Source organism: Eucalyptus grandis, chromosome 5 (assembly GCF_016545825.1).
Source record: "Eucalyptus grandis isolate ANBG69807.140 chromosome 5, ASM1654582v1, whole genome shotgun sequence".
Lineage (NCBI taxonomy): Eukaryota > Viridiplantae > Streptophyta > Magnoliopsida > Myrtales > Myrtaceae > Eucalyptus > Eucalyptus grandis.
In genome coordinates, this window is record NC_052616.1 from 35,927,634 (window position 1) to 35,951,247 (window position 23,614).

A 23,614-nucleotide genomic window follows, 5' to 3' on the forward strand; every position below is an offset into this window, starting at 1 on the left:
AGAGAAAAGAAGATGCGTGTCTCATGGTGAAGAAAAAGAATTGCTCAGTGTGCAATGGGACCCACCGTGCATACATTTTTCTAACCTTAGTGTTCTTTGTCACCAACGCACTCTTTTTGTAAGAAAAATACAAAGACTCAAAATGTTTGAACATGACTTGAATTTGTTGACAAGAAACTCGAGATTGATAATTTCTAATGAGAATTTATGATCTTCCACGGATTAACTTCAATTTTTGCGGTACCCAGCTGAACAAATTCCTCTTCCACCTATGAAATGAGATCATGGGAATCACAATTGATTCTTAGCCCAGAAGGTCATCTATTACGATCGAGAGATTAGGAACACGGCTAAACATCCGATCTGCTTGCACCACTATGATCATCCCCCTAATTTAAAAAAAAAAAATTGTTAATGAATCTGGTTTACCAAGGATGATTGGCTCATGCACAATACAGAAGGTGGGACTCATGCCAGATCCATCCTCTCAACGCATGAGATTTAGCATACTGAGAGTAGACAGTTTTATTATTACCGTCGAATTCTTGAAATGATTTATCTTAGGCATTAGGAAGTAGTGATACGATTATCTATCTAGAAAAATTATGAAGTGAACATAGTGCATAAACTAAATTGAATTTGGACGTTAAAATTAGTAGACTCCATATGAATCTCTTCAACTTTTACTATTCAGATTTAGTTTAATATATATTGTTCATTTACTAATTTCTTACCTATTAGACCCAAATAACTGTCTCAATGTTGAACTTTTGTTTGTGGCATATATCTCTAAATTGTAAATCAACTGGCACTCTTAATGAGAGCATCAAATTAACCAAATTCCTAAGCCATATTGAAGCGATAGAATTATTGCAGTGGGGAAATGCATGCGCAAGTAGAGATTGTTAGGTGCCACGCCTAAAACATCTTGTCCAACCATTTTTAAAGTGGAATTCACAACTACTCTCACTTTACTAAAGTTCATTTGGTAAATGTCATTCACAAGTGCTCTCCACGTGCCCCCAATTACTATTCTTTGTTCTTGTGACATAGAATGGCAATATAATGGGAGAAAAATATCATGGCTCAGCAAGTGACAATCATCATTATTTTTTATGACATCAAGTAAAGAATAATGCAGTCTTATAAATATGTATCGAAAATATGCATTTTGCAATATCATACCAGTGGATATTATCAAATAACGTGAACATTCCATGTATTGTTTATAAATCAATGCATCATAGCAAATGTCAACGCTAACCACTCATATCAAGGAACCTCATGGTCATGTTTCGCCTATGCTTCGTTTTCCATATAAGAGAAAGAAAAGTGAAGACTAAACAGATGAAAGCCATTTCCGATTGTTAATCTCAATCATCCAATGGCTTCTTCATCAAAACCCAAAAGTAATTATGAGGTTTTCTTGAGTTTCAGAGGCACAGACCTACGTAACACCTTCCTTGGTCATCTCTACAAAGCTTTACATCATAATGGAATATACACTTTCGTTGATAGCGAGGAACTAAGGAAGGGAGACCAAACACTGCCAGCGCTCATGAAGGCCATCAAAGAGTCATTCGTTGCAATCATTCTTTTCTCTAAGGACTATGCTTCCTCACGATGGTGCCTGGAAGAGTTGATGAAGATTATGGAGTGCAAGGAGCAAAAGGACCTCATTGTTCTACCGGTGTTTTATAAAGTGGACCCAAGAGAAGTAAGACGGGGCAGCAAGAGTTATGGGAAAGCTCTAGCAAAGCATGAGTCCAAGTTCGGGAAGGATTCGGAAAAAGTGGAACAATGGAAGAAAGCTCTTTTTGATGCCGGTAGCTTGTCCGGGTGGCATTTTAATGACGGGTAAGTAGAGTAGAGTCCATCTTTTGTGCAAGAAGCTAATCTTTACAAGTAAGTATAAAGACTGTTTAAAAAAAAAAAAAAAAAAAAAAAAAATCTACACACACGATTGTTAGTACACATGTAGATGCTTCCTTTTGTGATTCCCGAAAATTCTCAAGTTCTTGCTCAATTACCAAGTGATATCATTTCTATGGAATCAGTCACATCGAATCGTTTCATTTCTTTGGCTTGGACGATTCTAGTTCCGTTCCAAAAAAATGAATATCTCTTTTGTATAGATAGATTTTTTTATAGAGTTGATATACGTCAAATATCTAATAGTTAAAAAAATAACCGATCATATAAATTTTGAATAAACTACTGATAATTTAACAACAGTTTCGTAAAATTACTAGCTTTTTGATAGTTCATAAATTACTAGCTTCTTTTACTGAAAATTATTTGTCTTTTTTTACCGACCTTTTAAATTTACCAACTCTTACAATAGTTTTGGAAAAAGTACCAAAACAGTCATAAATTTATTGCATTTGTATAAATTCAGTTATAAACCTTTTAATTGGATCAATTTAGTCATAATCATTTTCACATTGATACCAATTCCATCCATCAGCCCAATTAAAGTCGAATATTGTTAACGTGGAGAGTGGAGGAGGAGGGGTTGTCTCGTCTTTCGCAGTGGCAGGTGCAGTGGGATCCGTCACTAGGATCCATGGCTCATATGGGAGCGAAGAAGGGAAGTGAGGAGGGAGCGAACTGGGTCGAGAGAGAGAGAGAGAGTGGGATTTGGAATTCAATTATTTGGGCTATCTTTAATTGTTTGCTGCGAGTGTTAAAAAGTTGCTTGAGAGAGAGAGAGAGAGAGAGAGAGAGAGAGAGAGAAGTAAAGGGTGATTGATCATGGAGGGGTGAGAACGAGTAAAGTGATGGAGTCTCTCTCTCTCTCTCTCTGGCCATGGGAATGCCAGTACAAAACACAAAGCCAAAAAAAAAAAAACTGAAAATCAAAAAGCTGAGTTGATCCAAACTAGGGTTTTGATTCAATTTGTATTTAGTTTGGGTCACATTTGGTTCGTTGAGCCATTTATCCTAATGGTTTAGTCTGGTTCGATTTTTCTCGATTTGATTTTCTAGAAAACCAAACCAAACCGAACCATTGACACTCCTAATCAACAAGATGTTTTTTCCAATTATCAGAAATTGATACTAGGACGTCATTGTTTGAAACGTTCACTGACTCATTTGAATAAAATCAAATGTCAAAACTTGATCAACCAATGGACAAAATGTTAAGTAGTTTTAATGCACTTATCCTATTTCTTTGCAAGAAATAAGAAAGTTCCGAACACCTGAGGCAGAATTTTTAGTGTGCACAGGCCATGGTGGGCAGTGACATCGTGCTTCAAGGAATTTAAGAGTTTTTAAATCAAAATCTCAACCACTTATAAATAGCTCTTTTTGAGTAAGCGTACATATAAATCAATATATCCATAAATGATATATGATGATGAAATGAATGAATGAATGATGATGATATGATCGTGATGATGATAAGATGATGAATGAATGATGATGATGATGGTGATGATGATAAGTGCATCGTCATGTATAAATCTTGAATTCTTTGGATGACTAAATTTTGAAGCCTTAACTTGTTTCCATTGGTGTGGAGCTCTTGGAGTTCTAATTCAACTTGGTGGGAATACATGTTGGTTTTGGTTGTGATCATCATAAAATGTGATGCACTGCTTTATCATTGTTGGCTTGTAATTGCTCGTTATTTGCTTATTCAAATTGCTAAAAATGATCCCACAACTTCTTTTTCTGTCTTTGTCAGAGATGAGTCAGAGCTTATTGAAAGAATTGTGAAGGAGATCTCCACTCTTCTAGACCGAACACCTTTGCATGTTGCTAAGCATCCGATTGGGATTAATTCTCGAGTGGTTAAGCTAAAATCCATGTTAAACGTTGAGTCTGATGATGGTGTTTTTATGATGGGATTATGGGGAAAGGGAGGCATAGGAAAGACAAGTTTAGCTAAAGCCATTTATAATGATATTTTCAGACAATTTGAAGGTTCAGCTTTTTTGGCAAATGTTAGAGAAACTTCCAAAGGTTGCAGGGATTTAGTTGCTTTGCAAGAAAAATTACTATTGGAGATATTAATATTGAAACAAAGATTAGTAGTGTCCAATGTCGATGCAGGTACTAATCTAGTACGGGATAGACTTTGTTGCAAAAAAGTTCTCCTTATCCTTGATGATGTGGACGACTTGCGTCAATTAAATGCTTTAGCAGGAGAAGGCAAGTGGTTTGGTAATGGAAGTAGGATCATCATTACTACAAGAGATAAACATTTGCTAACTTGTCATGGGATAGATCAAGATCATGTGTACGAAGTTAAAGCATTGGAGGACAATGAAGCTCGTGAGCTGCTTAGTAAGCATGTTTTTCAGACACATCAAAAACTAAAAATCAGGACAGATCTAGTGGATAGTGTTTTGAATTATGCCGAAGGCCTTCCTTTAGCAATTGAGGTACTAGGTTCCTTCTTATGTGGTAGAAGAGAACATGAATGGAAAAGTACACTAAAGAAGTTTTCTAAGATTCCTCACAAAACTATTAATAATGTGCTCAAAATAAGTTATGATGGACTAGAGGATAATGAGAAAGAGATTTTTCTCCACATTGCTTGCTTCTTTAAGGGGTAGGATAGTGAGTACATAAAGAGAGTTATTGATAGTTGTGATTTCGAGATAACTATAGGATTAGAAATTCTCCTTGAGAGGTCCTTGATAAGTATGGAGCACGAAATCGTAGAAATGCATGACTTGATTCAGTTGATGGGTATGGATATTGTCAACCAAGAATGTCGCGATGATCCTTGGAGACGCAGCAGGCTTTGGCTATATGATGATGTTCTCGATGTTCTGTCTCGCGACATGGTAATACTTGCAAATATAGTTAAAATTGTGCTCCTTGTCTTTGACTCTAATTACTAAATATGCATTACTTAAATATTCTCGTATATACAGGGAGATTGTGTAGTAAAAGCCATAGTGTTGGAGCCACCAGAGCAGAAAGAGATATATGTCAAGCCTAATGCTTTTACAAAAGCGAGCAGGTTGAGATTGCTCATCATGCACAATCTGCATAATTCTTTCCAAGGTCCTATATATCTTCCTAATGAGCTAAGATGGTTTGAATGGGCTGGCTGTGCTTCCTGGTTTCCTCAATTTTCCTTTGGTCCAAAGAAATTAGTGGGAATTTATATGAGTAAATGCAGTATTACGGGAGTGCCAAAAAAATTTAAGGTGAGCAATTACCTACATAGACCTTTGTATTATATACTTCATTAGTACATGTACATGTTTATTATATGTTCTAGTACACAAAAGAAAGTGGTGTTCTTGCATTATAGAAAGCACTTCTCTCTTTTCTTTCAAAATGACCCCAACTACTTGCTTTAGAAATATTCTTTCATGCAACAAATTTGGCATTTGAAAAATTAAGCATAAATAGAATAAATACACAACACCGGAGAATTTTATAAATGTTTGTGGGAAAGAAAGATATTTCAATATTTGACTTTTTTTTTTTTTTTTATGAAGGTCAATTTGGGTTTTTTTTTTTAAGTCATAAGAGAATGATACGTGGAACACGGGGATCGGGCGTGATTTCCCGTAAAGGGAAAATGGGGTTAAGATTTTTTTCATTTAGACACGACTCCCATTTTTTTTAAAGGTCCTTGCATCATAAGAAAATTGAAATTTTAGCATTTAAATACATTGTAAAATAATGCAGAAGCTATCACCTTGAAACCAAATAAATGTGAAATCATCAATGAAATAAGCAAGGAACAATAAAGATCATAAGAGATTTTACTTGGTTTAGTCTAGTATCAATACCCACTCCACTGGGATATCTAATAGCAAATAATCTAATAATCAATCAAAGAATTACATAATTACAATCACTAATACACACAACCCACTCCTGTGCATGGCTAAAGAAGAGTTTTCCGCTTGTTCTTTTTTTCTTTTCTTTTTTGGTGATTGCAGATGAAAGGAGACAAAATAAACGGAAGTTACACCTTGATAGCATTGAAAGGAGTTCAACCATTGGCCTTGGTCAAACCTTGGATAAATATGAAGAAATCATTAGGTCTAACAAAAAAATTTACAGAGGGCTGACTAGATTAATTGAAAACTTAAAACAATTTATCTTGCGGAAGATAACATGATGTACTTTGATAGTAGCAAAAATAGATTGGAAGTATCAACCAAGCTAGTGTTGCTGTTAACCAATTATAGGCAATAATGTATACATAGAAAATAGCACACAACAATAAATAGTGATTTGACTTTATCCCAAATCCTACATTCACTTTTCCGGGGAACAACCTCAACATTGGCTGCAATTCACTAGTAATCTTTAAGAGTACAACCAACATGAATTGCTTTATTATCAAATGTATCACATTATTAGAACGAAAATAATGCCCTCATTCTTGTACACGTCCTATTGTCATTGAATACAAAGTAGCCAGCATAGTATTTTATAGATGGATAGTAGCAGAGTCTTTCTCAATTTTACATCCAACCCTTTTTAACTACTTTGATCCTATTTATTATACATCTTCAATCCATCCCTTGGAGATGCTTTTGAAGACATAAGAGCTGTTGGGACTTGGTTGCAGTTGTCATTGAGGTATGGATTTCCCATACAATCCTTTCCTCTAAATGATACCAAGGTTTCCAAAAATGGAGTCTGTAGGTGTTCTTACATTAATTGGACCTCTAACTATTTGATCAAAACAATCAATGGTGCTCTGACTCATTTCCTATTCTCTGGCTGGGAGTTCTCAAACTAGTAACAGCTATATTCTACTCATATAACTATTATAAAAAAATGCACTTGTTGAGCAACGCCTTTTAAGACTTGACAACACAATACATTGCTTTATATCACCTTATCAAACCATGAGCACTTATCACTAGTTTGCGATGTTGCCCATGGTCAAACTGTGTGAAATGACTTGCAATCAATTATCCAATGATCCTCCTCAGTATTTCATCTTCCAAAGACTTTACATTGATGACACATCAACCATCGTATCTCAAAGTCCTCATGAACACATCATCATATTTGACTTGTTTTCCTATCATGATCCTCATCCTTGCAATCAATCTTCACTAAACTCACAAAGAACAACACTATTATCACAGTTTTTTTTTTTTTTTGAAATCATCGCTGCATCATTAAGACAATTATATGCACTTATCATAAGGATAGTAGACCAAGGATAGTTTTGGAATCTTCAAAATACCATAAGGATGTTTTCGCAACATAAATCACTGTCAATTGATTGAATCTTGGATTCATATATCCAAAAAAATTATAACCCAAGATTATCATCTGAAGAAGGAAACACCAAATCAAAGGCCAACAAGGACTTTCTTGATACACCTCATCCAATCTGAGTTGATCTACATCCTCTTATGGGGTCGGCTTCAGTATATAGGTTCAAACATGAGACATAATTTAATAACTCTCCACCTTGGCTTGATGTTTGTGGCCATTATCCACCATAGTAGCTTTCCCAATGCTCTAATGAGCACTTATACACTACAAAGGCTATTTGAGATCAAGCTTCGCCATCATGTCAAAAGGGTTCTTCGTTGTTGCGATCTTCGTCATAACAACCTTGCCCTTTGCCACAACATCTCAAATTAAATAGTACTTGATTTCAATATGCTTCCTCGTGATAAATTGGATTATAGGCCAAATATTTTGTACTTTGGTTGTCATAGTGTATTGCAATGTTTTGCTACTCCAACCCTAAGTTCGAGAGCATACCCCTTAGTCATGTAGTCTCATTCACTATAAAATTCAGTGTCATGTACTTTGCCTCAATCAAAGACAAGGCAATGTGGTCCTGCAAGAATGCCTTCCAACTTACTGTACAACTTGTTAGTCTAAGCAAGACCTACACTCATTTAAGTCACTAGCATGATTTGAATTTACATAACTTGTGGTCTCTTTACCATTGCCATCCTTCACTATACCATTATTTATTGTCCCCTTTAAGTAGATGAGGATTTATTTCATAGCTTCTTATTGTTTCTTACTAGGATGCTTTATGTAACGACTAACAATGCTCACAACTTATGAAATGTCAAGCCTCGTGCATACATAATAAAAAACAAGAAACATATGTTCCTCCTCCTTAGTTTGAAATGAGTTTAAAGTACTTGGCTAAAGGTATACTCATAGATTTCATTGACTGCATGCCATAATTTTCTCAATATATTTCTTTTGATATAGACTCAAAACTACTACAGCCTTATCATGTAATATCTTCATACCTAGTATCTTCTTTGCATTAACTAAAATTTTTCATCTCAAACTCAGTACTCAACTGGCACTTCACCACATTATTAGTTGCGATCAACATGTTATCAGTATATGATAACAAATCAATCAAATACAAATCTTCCAATTTCTTAGAGTTAGCACAACTATCCAATTGAATATTTGAATAGTCCAACTAGTCACAGAAGCATCAAAATGTTTATAAAGTTACCTAGGAGACTGTCTCAACTCATGCAAAAATTTCTCTAATAAGCAAACATGATCTTCCTCATTGAAATAGCATATCCTTCCAATTGCCTTATGTAAATCCATTCCTTCCATGCACCATGAAGAAACATTGCTATCATGTTTAGCTGCACTAGCTCAAGATCTTGTGTAGCAACTAAGACAAGTAATACTTAAAAAGAAGTATGTCTTACTAGATGAGAATGCCTTACTATGATAATTGTCATTCCATTGATTATATTACTTCACAACAAGTCTCGCCTTATACCTCGCTACCTAAAAATGGGAATGCCCTCCTTTTGTTTTTAAACCCATTTGCATCTTACTATCTTCTAGCTTTTAGGTACTTTAACCAAATCCTATGTCGCGACGCATACTCTAATCAAAAGACTAAAGGCCCCTACTGAAGATTCAAAAGGCAAGCACTAAAATGAGAAAGGCTTGTAGACTCGTGAGGCCAAATGACACATTCTCAAACGTTAGCACACACTAGAAAGTGTTTCGAAAGGTGTCAGCAAGTGCGCGGAGTTGGAGCTCGGCATGTTTGCCTGCTAGGCTAAGTGTTCGCCCACTTCAGAGTCTTCTCTTTTAGATAACAATCAGTGTCCACCCCAGCTATGGATTTGTCGGTTGGTTGATTCTTGAAATCACCTCTTGAGAAAAAAAAAAGGGGGGGGGGCATTAGGGTCCCGACCCATAAATGAACTTTTTCCTACTTTGCTAAGAGAAGAGAGGGAAAGACGGATGGCCTAAAGCAATCCTTCCAACCAGCCAACCCGTGGAGTTGAACACAACACTGACTTTGGCTAGGTTCATTATTCATACCCGCTAGCCACCATGACAACTCAGCACTAGCCATCACCTCAAAATAAAAATGAATATGCATCTATCTCCATCTCATCACCAATAGTCAATGCATGAGCAATACTTGTACGACCACATATACCAGTAGTTTAATTCATCTTCTCTATTTGCTCATGGCTATACTTTGTTGCAAATTTACTAGTTTTCCAGTATCATCGACTTTAGGAATTGTAATCTCAAGCTCTATTACCTATGATTTGTTTGGAGTCTTCACCTAAAGATCCATCTCACAATTGACACCATGATTAATTTTTCTACCAGTTGTGTCTTAGGACTTCACTGTTGAAGTATACCAATCATGTTTGATGTCACGTCTCTACCAACTAGAAAATTGGGTGAGTCAGCACCATTGCACCACAACTAGTAACCTTTCAGCCTATGTGCATAACCCATAATTATGCACTTCTTCGACCTCAATTCAAGCTTACCATCATTTGCTTGAGTTGCATGACATCTGTAAACCTATAGTCCAGAGTCATCAACAAGATTCCCGCGACCATACTTCTTCATGAGCCTTCCACTTAATAATAGATGATAGAGATTGATCAATCAAGTAATAGCATATGATCACGACTTTAGCCTAAAATTCCTTGCTTAGTCTTCCATGCAAAAGAATGCACCGAGCTCGCTCAATCAAAGTCTTATTCTCTCATTCTGCGACACCATTCTACTGTGGTGTCGAGGGCACTATGTTGTGTCCCCCAACCCCTTTTCCTTTGCAAAAATTGGTAAAAATCTTTATTACAGAACTCCATGTCATTATTGATCCTAAGGCACCTAATTGGGTCATTGAATGCTTCTTAAAGTGGCTTACACTTCTTGACTTGATTGAACACTTCAGATTTGTGCTTTAGGAAGCATATCCATACATTTTTCAAAAAAATTTCAATGAATATCAATATATATCAAACACCTCCTTTCAAAGAAACTAGAGATGTGTTGTAGACTTCTAAATGAATGTAACCAATCGGTTGCTTGGTTGAATGCATAGTTGTAGTGAATTTAACTTGGCTTTGTTTCCTAAAGATGCATTGCTCACACAAGTCTAGCTTCCCTATCTTCTTATCCTTGAGCAACCCACTCTCACTCAGTACTTTATACTTGTCTCATTCTTATGCCCTAACGGCACATGCCTGAACTTAGTCAAGTTTGAGTTTGACTCACCTAGTGAAATTGTAGGAGCTTTAATCATGGTCTCTCCTAGTAAATGATACAGAGAATTCACCTTCTTCCTTTTTATCATGTCACGGCACTTCAAGAGATTTTTAGCATTCCTCATTTAGCGATGTACTTACACCTAATGTTATCGAGTGTTCCAAGAGATGCAATTATTCTTGAGCTTTGTTACATGACTAAAGTCTTTTAGTATATGCAATACTCCATCATGCATCCAAATCTGGATTGTCCCTATTTAGACAATCTTTTGAGGCTGCATTATTCCCTAATGAACTCTATCACCATGTGTAATCTAGTAAGTAGTAAACCAATTCCTATGAAAAATTATATGATAAGAATGCATCAAATTCTAGCACTATGCATCTCTTGACGAGTCACAATCAAGACAACCTTTGCATCATTGGTGCTTTCTTTGGCAACCTTCGCCACATTACATTATTTGTGGAATTTTGCCTACTAACTCTATTTCTTAGTTTAGGGTAACCTCTCCTCATGTGCCCCTTCTCGAGATATTCAAAGCACATCACGCAACCCTTAGACTTTCCATGGTGAGACTTCCATCTATTCTTACCTTCTCTCCTAGACTCCAATGTTGATCTCTACCTTGAATCACAAGTCCTCACGCCCCCTCTTGTGCTAGATCCTCATCTTGCAACTTTCTCTACCTCTCCTTAGAGAATAAGGCAAATTGTACCTCTTATGAGGTAATTGTAGTGTGTCCTATAATAGTAAATTAGTAAAGTATATCCATGATGTTGGTAGAGAAGCCAACAATATCATGCCTTATTTTTCATCATCTAGGGTCTCTTCGACATTTTTCAAGCCCATCATGAATTTGTCAAACACATCTAAATGAGATTTGATGGATGTATCTTTAGTATAACAAACTTCAAACATAATCTTCAACATGCATAAGTGATATTCAAACCCTTCTTTACACATCATGCTTGAAGTTTTGCCCACAATGTTGGAGAATCCTTCTCATTGGCCACCATTCTTAGTACCTCATTTGATAAAGTCAATAGGATTGTACTTGTCGTCCCTCTCTCAATTAACTCATCTTTATTGGCATATTTCATCGTTTCTATCAACTTAACCTTGCCATTCAACGCCCTAGCCAAATCTTGAGTTGTTAATAGTGCATGCATCGTAAAGCTCCACAACCCAAAATTGTTCCTCCCATTAAACTTGTCAAAATTTCTACTTTCACTTTACACATAATTGCGACATAATTCCTAGACAACAATCCAACAAGCAAAAATCTCAAATTACAACCAAAAGAGAACTTTAAAAAAGAGACAGAGAGATAGTTATGTGGTTTGGTCTCAATAATGGTACCTAATCCATGGAGAGAGTTAACACCAAAAAAAGAATCCACTAATTGGAGAATTTCAGAGTAATAATTGCTCACATGCTCGAGTGATTTCCGATCCTAAATACACCAAAACCTACAATGCACACAAAGAAACAAATCGGTTTGTATGTAAAACTATGCTACATACATATGTGTGTGTGTTCCTCACTCCTAAAGAAGCTTAGCTAAAGAAGAGCTTCCCCTTGTTCCTCTTTTGTGCGATTGCAGCTGAAGGAAGATAGAAAATAAAACCCACACTTTATTTTCTATCTCTGAAACCTACCTAGGACTTTCTTCAAAGTATTCCTCTTTGTTTCCTCATGTGCAGCCTTTTCAAGGAAAGTCAACCGGGTGACAATTAGAGGAGTTCAACTCTTGGTCTCATTCCTTGGACAGATATGAAGAAACCCTTGTTGGTTGTCCGAGCGTTGGATTCATAAATCCCAACACATAAAAACAAATTATAATCCAAGATTATCATCTGAAGAATGAAAGAACATGTCAAAAACCAACTCAGACTTTTCTTTTACACCTCATCTAACATGAAGGTGCACATCCTCCAATCGGGTTAGGTTCAATATACTAACTCAAACTCAAGGCATAATTATAAAGTATGTGAGATAAAATAGAATAACCAATTTGACATATCCGTCCATGAGTATAATATTTGTAAAATAAGTAATTGAGTATAATTGAAGGAAAGAATTAAAAAAAAAAAAAAATGAAATCCCTTAAAAGTAGCTTTATGTACTATATAATAATATAGATGAAGTTCAAACACTTTTTTAATCCAATATATCTAACAATCGACATAGTTATATTTCAAAATCAAATCAAATCTACCTAATGAAGAATGCAAATGTGCTAGCGTAAGCTATGTAACCCCATTCTAATTGTGTCGGTTGTTTACACATAACCTTTTTTTGTTTTACTATAAAATTTGTATAATGAGCAAATATAAAGGAAACAAAAATATAGAGAACGAATCCGTTGATATTGTACATAAAAGTGAAAACACCCAAGCAGTAGGGAGCTGAGTGGCCAAGCTGCTTGATTTGGATGTGGTAAATTAGATATCCTAGTGACAACATCTCTTACTAAAAGTAAACTTAAGGGGCTAGTTAGTTGCAAGTGATGGAGCTTTACCCAATGTAACATACTTGAACAACAGGATTTGTCCTACATCAATAGAATTAGCTTTGTCAAAGGTTTGAATGCACCGTCCCGTAAAACTAGACATTATTAATTACTTAAGTTAGTTCTTAAGGAGCAACATTTCTAAGCAAACATAATAAAATATTTATTAGAAGCTTTGCCAATAATGTTGTAATGCGTTTGCAAATAATGGGATCTAGTGGTGGAATACCAATAGTTTCTTGATCAAAAGTCAAAGCTAGATATTGAATTGTATATGTAAATTCTTTTTCTTCATATTTTTTTTTTTCTAAGTTGGTTTCATTTTCTTTACATAACTTCAAAGAAATTTAAATTTATTTATTTTTTGAAAAATTTCATTGTGATAGAATATAGTATTGACATTAATCTATTATATAGAGTCTAAATCAGAATTAAAAAAATGTTCACTTCGGTGCTTGCCACATGCCATTAACTTTGCTTCTCTAATTGGAACATGACATGACATAGGGCTTAATTTTGTCACATGACCCACATTCGCATGGTTTCTGCATGGCACTTCACTTTACTATTTTGATTGCCACATGGTGTGACATATGTCATAGTTTTACCACATGGCCTGCATCTGACCATTATCCATTAGCTTTTTGATTTATCATCTCTAATTTTCAATCTCTCACAATATATACGTACAAATTTGTAATTACTAGTAAAGTTTCTAATTGTTTACTAATTCCTCAATACAATATGTAATTCTCAAAAAATCAAATTATAGCACCTTTTAATGAAATGTTGGTTTCATTGTTTTTGCAGGACTTCCAACAATTGAAGTACGTTAATTTCAAGAATCGTGAATCATTGGTTCATATGCCTGACCTTTCTTGTACACCAAATCTTGAGGAATTGGTTCTCTGTGATTGCAAAAACTTAGTAGAAGCCCATGAGTCTATTGCATATCACAACAAGTTGCAGTCGTTGAATTTAAGGGGGTGCAGAAAAATTGACAATTTCCCTGATATTCCACGTAAACTTGAAGGCTTGAAAAAGCTTTGTTTACAGGGGACCACTATTAAAGAACTTCATGTATCAATAGAAAATCTTGTCTCTTTGAAAATGATGGATTTAAGTAATTGCAAGAACTTGGCAAGTCTTCCGTCTAGCATTTACAAGTTACAAAAGATTGAACTCTTAGAACTTTCATATTGTCCAAATTTAATAGGATTTCCAAAATATGAGGATTCAGCTAATCCGTGCATGAATAGCGGACTTCCAAATTTACTCTATTTATCTTTTGGGGGATGTAATTTTTGCGAAATAGAATTTCTCGAGAATCCTTCATGCTTTCCCTTCTTGCAAGAATTAGTTCTGGCGGAGAGCTATGTTACTAGCCTTCCCAAATCTATTTGTAAACGTGATCATTTGACCGTGTATGCAATTTCATATTGCCAAGAATTACAAGAAATATCTTAGCTTCCATCATTTTTTAAGATTCTTTCAGCTAATAATTGCGAATCTATTCAAAAAACTGGAGATGTATCTCCAAAGAGCTTTTGTCCGTAGAGTGTTGACCAGACTCGACCTTCCCTCTCTCAACCAGGTTAGACTCTCTCTCTCTCTCTCTCTCTCTCTCTCTCTCATCTCTCTCTCTCAAAGTTGGCTACATGCTTTTACGGGAATGATTTCTATCACATGAGAGTTGTATGTTAATGCAAGCAAGGGTCAATGAATCTCTACTCATTTAGAGAGCTATAGTTTGAAGTGGAATTCATTGGGATTAATCACCAAACTCAAAATTGTTGGAGAAATCTTCATGGAATATTTTGAAGCTGACAAAACGTTTCCATCAGTCTAGTCTGAAGATTTGCAGACTCTACTATTTAAAGTCCGAAGACCTCCTGACCGCCAAACTCAAGACTCAAAGTCTATTCTCATTGATGTTTCTAATCCGTCAAGAAGGCTATCCAGATCTGGATGTTTCATTAAGGATTTGACCTTATCGACTGGAGAAGATCTCTTGGTTGGATATGACATAACGGAATCCTTTATTTGATCATGATTGATTCAGAGATTAAGGATTCGATGATTGGCGAAATATACTTGGAAGGTTCTACTTATGGAAACCAAGATCCTGATTTAAGGGCGAGCAGGATTGATGGGCTATCAACATGTTCCTTAAATAGCTCGAATGATCTTCCTATTTGATTCTGTCCAACGGGAAGGTTGGAAGAATTCCTTTAGTAAGTGCCAACGGGTATGATGGAATAAAGGAGTATATAAGGAAGACATTACAATTGTTCGAGTGTGTGCACGATAGAAGAATTCCAAAGTCTGAAGCTCTTTGTTCTTAGTCAATTCATTTACTGAGCGAAATCTTGTACGCAAAAGAGAGTCTATATTTTGAGAAACCTTGAGGAAGTGTGATAAAGTATATACACTGTGGAATCAAGGGAGATCCTTGTTGTAACAACTCTTTTGTTCATAGTGAAATCCAGCCGGTGGGTTGTCAGTGCGGAAGAGTGGACATAGGCTTGGAATAAGCCGAACCACTATAATTTTTGTGTTCATTTTCTCTTCCCTACTCTCTGCTTTACTTTGATCATAATTCGGTTTGTTAACTAAAGGAGAACTTCCTTTCTATTGTCTGCTTAGTATTGCTCTCTTATCTCGAGAAATTATTTTTTTCACCTATTCACCTCCCTCTAGGTGCTTTTACTAGCTATCTCAAAAATGAATTCTTTTATTTGAGTACTACTGATGACAAACTTCGGTACTTTCTAATGGTCTATCTTTATAGCAGACACCTTCTAATTACACAATTTGGTTCATTGGAGAAGAGATGCCAGAGTGGGTCCTCCCTATTGAAGAGAGTTCTCGTATCATTCATGGCTTTAGAGGACTTGTATGATAGATTTCTTGTGGTCACTTTCTCGTGCCGTTCTCAACAATGATGATAAGGCAAAGTATCCAATATTTGAGGTTTTACCACATGTGAATGGTGAAATCAGGGATTGCAAAGGAGGAAGAAAGTTCATGACAACGGATTTTGATCAAATCTTGCTTTGGTTTTTCACACCATATGATATGTGGGGAGAAGTCAATTTTGGTCAAATTGATGGGAGTTATGTACACTTTAGCCTTACAGTATCAACTGCAAAGGTGAAAAAGTGGGGATTCCGAATAATATGCAAGCCACTTGAGGACCATTTAAAGATTGAGATTCAAGACAATCGGTTGATCGATCTAGCTTTACTCCGTGAGGTTGTTCTTGAACTAACAGATTTAGAAGTTGAGAGTCCACTTATGCACAAAGATAATTTGATGGAAACAGATCTACAAAAAGAGTTGCAAGATTGTCAAAGGAGGAGTGATGAACATAGTCAAATAGTATCAAAAAGAAATCCTAAGCTTTTTCTCCCCCATGGCATGAAAACCAAGAATATGATTATTTCCGATTCGACTGGTAGATATGAGCATGCTAGCGTTGGCTTACAACTTTTATTGTTAGAATGATTGAAACTTTGCTAAGGAAGCAATTTGTAGGTAAATGAACTCCCTGACCTTGATTACAATGCATTCTTTTTTCTTTTTCTTTTTCTTTTTGTTCTTCTCATTTTCTTTTCTCAAAAAAAAAAAAAAAACTTATAACCCGCTATTAGTACCCGCTTTTTCCCATATATTAACTTCGAGGTACTTGATGAGTCCATTTTAATTGGCATTAACTTTGTCAGCTGCAACGATGGAAATAATCAGCCCCATGGAGAAAATGAGTTCGACCAAGAAAGCATGCAGAGGTTGTGGCTAGAGATTTACTTGAGGAGGAGGCTTGGGTGAATAATTTCATACGTGTAGAGCACATTTCTTGCGAAGAAAAGTCAAACAAGAGCAAGATCACAAGCTCTTACCTGTGGCAAAGCATGCAAACGTGGAATGTGGTCGGGATGGAGGATGATTTGGTTAGAACGTGGAGGGATTCTAGCGCATGTAAAAGAAGTGGGAGCGATCGTGCGGTTAATCAACGTGGGATGGGCATTTGATGCTGGCGGAGGTAAAATTGGAAGAGAAGGCACGAACAGCTTCCATTCCATGGAGTATAAAGGACCAAGGCATCAAAGGAGAGAGACGAGCGCGCAAACAAGAATACCCTCTCCGTGAGTTTTATCTATCTTTGTTTTAGTTTTTTTTTACTTTTTCTTTACTAACACCTTCGGTTCTTGCCACTTTCACTTCCTCGTATTTTCGTTCAAATTTTATTTCTTTTCTATGTGATCTCAATTCCTGTGCATCTATTTTTATTTGCACTTAGTTTCGCATAGATTCTCCCCTCCATCCAAACCTAACTCATGCATTTTATACGGAGTAATCTCAATCGTTCTCCCTTCACTCAACTATTACTGAAAATGGATTCGAGCACATGACTCATAAAAACTGTCCCATTATGTCATTCTTCTAAAAAAGAATTTTTTAAAACTATCAATGCCAATTTTCATGAAATAAAAATAAATTTATCAAAACTGATTTTCGTCTTTGTACCCTTCTATCATTATAGAAATATATTATGTCTTTGATGATCGCTTGCTTAAAATGAACAATTACCTTTTCTGTTTTGCTCAAATCCACTTTAAATAACCCTAGTTAGTTAACTTTAATTCCCAAAGAGAATTCTGTATTTCTTTCTTCTCTTCGTTAATTTTCTTTGATTTTCCCGTTGTTGGAAGCTCTCCCTCCTTTTTCTCCACCATAGCCAAACTTCCAACTCCATCATACGACACCAGTGAGCTCTAACGCATTGAAGATCGCCGCCTCCCAACGGAGCGACGAATAGAAGAAGAAGTTCGTCGTCCGGAAACAAAGTCCCTAATGAATCGATGGCTGACGGAGACCGGCCAGCGGAGGCGACCGACTGCCACCGCCGACGGAAGCCATGGAGACTGGCTACGTAGCTTTGGGTGAACGATTCTCTCCTAAGGTTCTGGGCTTCATGCAGCTTACTATACAGATCAGTTAACGCTTGCCACATCCGAATTTTATTAAGTTGATTTATTACTTGAGATGGATTTTGAATTTGATCCGGTTGGTGCTGCAATTGCGCGGGAACTTAAAGGATGTGTCGTTGAATTTATTCGAGAGATGCCGAATCGGTGTTTCTCTATAAGTTTTGTCTGTGAATGCTTGATGGTGAACTCATAGGTTATCGACATTAGACGCTGCAAAATCGGGGACAATCTCTGGAAGGTATAGCTTTTCTTTCTCTGTTTTTCATGGGTGGCAATTTATTGAAAGAAGTAGGTGAAGTCTAGGTTCAAGGGAAAAACAAGCCGGTGCTGTAGGTTGAAAGGGAGGGAGGAAATGTGGATGTGTAGTATGTACTTATCATACGATGTACAAAGGGGTGATAGGTTTGCCAGAGAATTGAATTCTAAGAAACTCGGGGTAGGGCTTTGTCTCTATGTTTTCGAGGCGCTTGAAAAGGCAAAACGATAGAAGAATGAAGAAGATGCGGTGAGATGGCAAGCCACCAGGAAAGGTCACTTGACCGTCGAGTCCTTTAACCACTTCTTGACTCGCAACTCAAGAGAATTGAAAACAAATTTACTTCAGAGTGTGACAGTAATATGAACATTGGTTGTGCCCATTTATAACGGCTAGTTGGTTATTTTCTTTTGCCTTGTGGACTGTGGATGTGAAAGAGAAATAATCACCAAAAACACGGAGTTTACATAAGTTATTAAGTAGAATAGAGACAAAAGCACGAGAAGTTGATTGTCGATTCTGAATTCTGAGGCCTTTGCAACAGTTAAAATTCTCTTTTTATCCTTATGTGCTATAGCTTTTATTAAGGAAAATGACCGAGAAGCTAAAACTACTAGATGCTTCTTGAATGTTTGAGTGAAACCTGATCAATGAAGGATAAACTTCTGACATACCAATAATAAGACACACTGGAATGAGCAACATGTAGTTTCTCAAATTAGTTGCAGTTTTTGCTTTGGTGTTGTTAGGGCCATATCAGTTAAAGTGTTAGGCGGGATTTGCATCTAAATTATACGATGAGTATGTAATACTTATCATTACTTGGAAGTTTGTGACCAATATATTATACAGGACTTGCAAGATCTTGATCTTATAGCTAGGAGATATGATCCGAATGTTTGTTTATCATTGCTTCTCCACGCCTTTTTATAAATTTTGGATAGCACTTTGCTATTGTTCTGAATTGATACCCTCACATTATCCACCCACAGTTATTGTTAATCTTTTTTGTGTTTCTACTTTAAACATTTCTTTAATAAATGCTAATATTTTATATCTGAACAAATCTGTTAAAGAGTGGAATTTTCTATGCATTATTGGGCTGTAAATGGTTTTGTTCCCATTATTCTTTCATAAAATATGACTATGGCTAACAATAGCAAGAATCTTGCTTTACTATGTACAATGTTTCACGATTCTCCTGTGCCATCGTGCTCTATCTGAATTTCAGACCGAGAATAATTAAAGAAAAGGCTTTAATCAGGAGAGAGAGAATAGACAAATTACATTTATTTTTTTGGATTGAAATAGAGCTGTTGCAAGCTTCTGGACCAGAATGTTGACCGCTCATAGATTGTGCTGTATTGCATGCTTGAAAATGTTAACGTGTTCTTGATGGCCTCAACGGATTATAAATTTATAGATTATTCTGGGTACTATTTCTTGCTTTGCATTACATGAGAGCGAGTTGTTATGGTGGCTTCACCCCTCCTGATGAATAAGGTGTTGTGAGAGATGCAAAATTCTAAAGTTGAGGGAAGCGAGTCAAGAGACTTTGCAAAATCTCAAGTATGGGGAGTTTAACTGCAATTTCACGTAAAATTTTGAAGAATATAACTCTTGAGTACTAGAAATTAGATCGAATACCTAATAGTGAGGAGCAAGGAGAGTTGTCCATGCTTCATGCATAAGATCCTCTCTTAGATTCTCATTGTTGTGGGTATTTGACGATAGATAAGAAATTTCCTGATAAGGTGTATCGGTGATTCTGTCTTACAGAAAGTGATTTCCCAATAGGATTCATGATCTAACGCAGTTGGCTTTGACAAAAATCCTGTCCCTAGGATACATTGTATGCACTCTAAGCTCCTCACTTAGTCTGCATACCGAGCAAAGGATGAGCACCATCAAGCCTTAAAAGTATAGTCAACATGGAGCAAATACGAAAGAGGCGATTTGAAGAGGAAGAAGACAAGTTATATTGTGTTGTCATTATTTACTTTTGTTAACTATTTTTTATTTGCTCTACAAATGCTCTCAACTCTAAGAGGAAGAATGGCACTGAGAGATGCACCTACTCAAACGTTAAGCAAGAGTAAAAATAAATAAATAAATGTGAAGGAGAAAACATGTTTCATGAAATGCATTTCCTAAATTTATGTTGAAACTACATTAAAAGCAACTTTCTCTCTGACAAATTTCCAAAGTTTGATATGCTTTCTTTATTTTTCTCCTTGTTTTTTCCTAGGCAACAAGACATGCAGAGATGTAGCTCTTGATATTCTTCTTGAGCAGTGGCAGTGGACTGGATTTTCGTCTGCAGAAGTTGCAGAGAAATTTTCAACATGCGCCCTTTATGCGAGGTGAACCATGCATAATGTGTGCAGCAGCATCATTATCAATCGTTGGTACATCTGTTGGTCATACTGAAATAATACTAAACTTTCATCAAATTTATTAATTCAAATGTGATTAGATGACTCTTAGCCATTTTTAGGTGTAGAGGAAGCATATTATGGCTGTGCAAATGATAAATTTGGAGGCTGTGGCTCAAAAGTCATTGCATTTAAGTACCTCCCGAGGCATGCATTAGGTCAGTTTCAGAACTTGCTTTTGTTGCTGATTTCATATCTACTTAACCCCCCTTTGAAATTGTGACGTCTGTCTATTGACAAGTATAGCCTACTAGAGGTTTATATGACTCCTTATGTTGATTAATGATGGATATGGTTTCATAGTAATTCTGTTTGTTGCCACACTTTGAATATTGCGACACATAACCATGAAATGAAATGGAGGTTTATGGAACTAATTTTCCACCTTTTCTGTTCTTTTCCAAGTCTAAATTTAAGAAACTCGAGTTTCCGAAGTGTCAAGAAGTTAAGTTAATATTATTTCTTTATTTCCCTTCTTTGTTTCCTTTTATTTTTTAAATCAATGTGACTTGTTAGACATTTCCTTTTTTTTTTTTTTGCTCTAAAATATTAACTTTTCTAGGAAGTACTACAAGTTAAATTAAGGTAACCTTAGTTTTTTCTTTCCTTTTCCTTGTCCCCTTTTTTTCTTCATTTCTTCTTCCTTGTGTTTTTTCACTCTAACGAGATTTTTTTATGTCTTTAATGTTTTTAAAACAGTAAATATAACATCTTCAAAGAATTATGATTTTTTAACTATGAGGAATTTATGCTTTCTGATATGCCATGGGCAATGTACTCAGTAAAGAAATCTCTTTTCTTGTTTATTAGTTGCAATCGTCTCTTCTTGCATACATGAGGGCATGTGCTTGTTAAATTGTGGTGTATGGCATGTGTTTCCAGTATTTAGCAAGCTTAGCTTCTTCAAAGAAATATGATATTTTAACTGAGGAATTTCTGATATGCCATGGGCAATGTACTCGATAAAGAAATCTCTTTTCTTGTTTATTAGTTGCAATTGTCTCTCCTTGCATACATGAGGACATGTGCTTCCTAAATTGTGGTGTATGGCTTTGTTTTCAGTATGATTTTTCATCTGTCTAATGCTGCCATGATCTGACATTTCATGTTTCCTAACCTCATTGAGAAGTCATTAATTTTTACTCAAACGTTGTTGACATAAAAGTTAAAAACTTAGTGAAATAGGATCTATTTCATTGTGATTGGAGCAGTGCATAGAGTAGCTAATCTAGATTACGGACAATGTCTTTCTGTTGAATTATTAGTTTTAAAAGAAGAAGCTCAAGTATGCTGCTCTTAATAATCTGATTACAAGTGAAAAGTATTGTGGGAAACATGAAGTAGCTCATTGCCTTTCTGAATACGACATCAAGCAAGAGGATGCTCCTTGCAGATAAAGGACCACCTTGTGAATCTAAAAAACTAGCCTTAATTATTGCATATTTTCATGATAGAGAGAATGAGACCGTTGTTAATAGGGAGCATGGTTCATATGCGACATTTGGAAGATGGATCTAATTGAAACCCATCCTAGCCAGTATTAGTATACAAGTAATCCATAAATCTTCTCTCAATTAGATCACCAATGCCAATAACTCCTTGAGAGAACTTGTCCATCATAATTAAAAGCCTGAAAGTATGCCCTGTTTACAGCATGTTGTTTGATCTTGAAGGACATTAGGTTTAAGCCCTAACCCAAACACACCTCTTTTAATCTGATGCAAGAAGTTTGCCAAGTTGTATGGCCTAGTTATTTTCAAATGATTTAAATAGTACACTTCAGAGTTAATATGCTGGCTTGAATATCTGCTTTCTGTAGAACAGACCTAAATGTAAACTTCCTAAGTTAAGCATCCTTTATCCACGAACTTGTTTTTGCTTGAATGATATTTTCTTTTGCGTAGTGCTTTGTCAATTAGTCTGCTAAATTATCTCTTGAATGGTATTTGGACATGTTTTCCAAATAGAATTTGTTTTGGGTTTCAAGCTAACGAGGCTCTGTCTATTATTTTGCTAAATTATCTCTTGCATGGTATTTGGACCTTTTTTTCTAATAGAATCTGTTTTGGGTTTCAAGCCAATGAGCTAGGTGAAAATGCAGAATCATCAGAAATAGTTGGTTGCTTCCACAGAAATTCAATCTTTTTCCCACTTTTCAAATGTCTCTGTGATTTATGAATGTTTCCAACTTTTTTCTTGTTTCTCTTGCAGTAATGGAAATCTGATCAAATGCAACCTAAGTATAGTTGATTCAGTGGAACGGTGTTCAGCCATATAATGGTTGCAAAGAATGGGTGTAGAATTTGCTCAGTAACAAAAGGTAAGCATAATAGATGCACAGTCTTTTCTTTTGGCCAATTTTCAGATGCCTTGTTTATCAAATGTAGCTTTTTCCTCTAGACTAGGTATTCGTAGCCAGATTGTCATTTCAGAAATGAGACGTCGTGTCCTTGGTTAAGGAAAAAGACGAAGTGCAGTATTTTAATAGCTAATCCGTTCATTAGACTCATTGAGAGAAGTATCTTCTTGATCCTTATTGTGAATTACTAACATATATGGTTCTTGGTCGAGCAATTCTCCAATTTGAGCTCTTTAGTTGCATATATTTCAAGAGACTGATCTGACCTTAACCTTTTCATGCTTCTAAGATAATTAGTACGCTTCGGCAACTCATTACATACAGATAAGATGGCCTTAAAATAATCTGTCTAGGCAATTATATAATTAATTCGATTTCCTTGTCTGTTTTATAGAACTCTGTAACTTGAATGTCATTTCTCATCACCATCTTCCCATCCTTTTTCATTTATTTGATGTATATGACATTGTGTGGTATATGATTAGTTTAAATATTATAGATAAATACTGAATGCTAATATTTGGATTTCAGCTCCAAAGCCTCACAGGCCATGGGTTACTCATACTTCTTATTAGATCTGTGTGCATT

General features: G+C 35.9%; 2 protein-coding genes and 1 long non-coding RNA gene across 3 annotated transcripts; all 3 read left to right on the plus strand.

The window, feature by feature from the left end:
- Window positions 1-1,384: 1,384 nt before the first annotated feature.
- Window positions 1,385-1,861, plus strand: LOC120293870 (TMV resistance protein N-like). The gene has a single exon (XM_039313649.1). The coding sequence runs from the start codon at window positions 1,385-1,387 to the stop codon at window positions 1,859-1,861; it is 477 nt and encodes a 158-aa protein (XP_039169583.1).
- A 1,616-nt stretch (window positions 1,862-3,477) lies between these two features.
- LOC120293501 (TMV resistance protein N-like) lies at window positions 3,478-4,600 on the plus strand. Its single transcript, XM_039313007.1, has one exon. The coding sequence runs from the start codon at window positions 3,561-3,563 to the stop codon at window positions 4,563-4,565; it is 1,005 nt and encodes a 334-aa protein (XP_039168941.1). The 5' UTR covers window positions 3,478-3,560; the 3' UTR covers window positions 4,566-4,600.
- Window positions 4,601-17,612: 13,012 nt separating this feature from the next.
- LOC104444937 lies at window positions 17,613-23,366 on the plus strand. Its single transcript, XR_005551087.1, has 3 exons — window positions 17,613-18,214; window positions 20,481-20,595; window positions 22,879-23,366. It is a non-coding gene; the product is annotated as an uncharacterized LOC104444937 (long non-coding RNA).
- The last annotated feature ends 248 nt before the right edge of the window (window positions 23,367-23,614 follow it).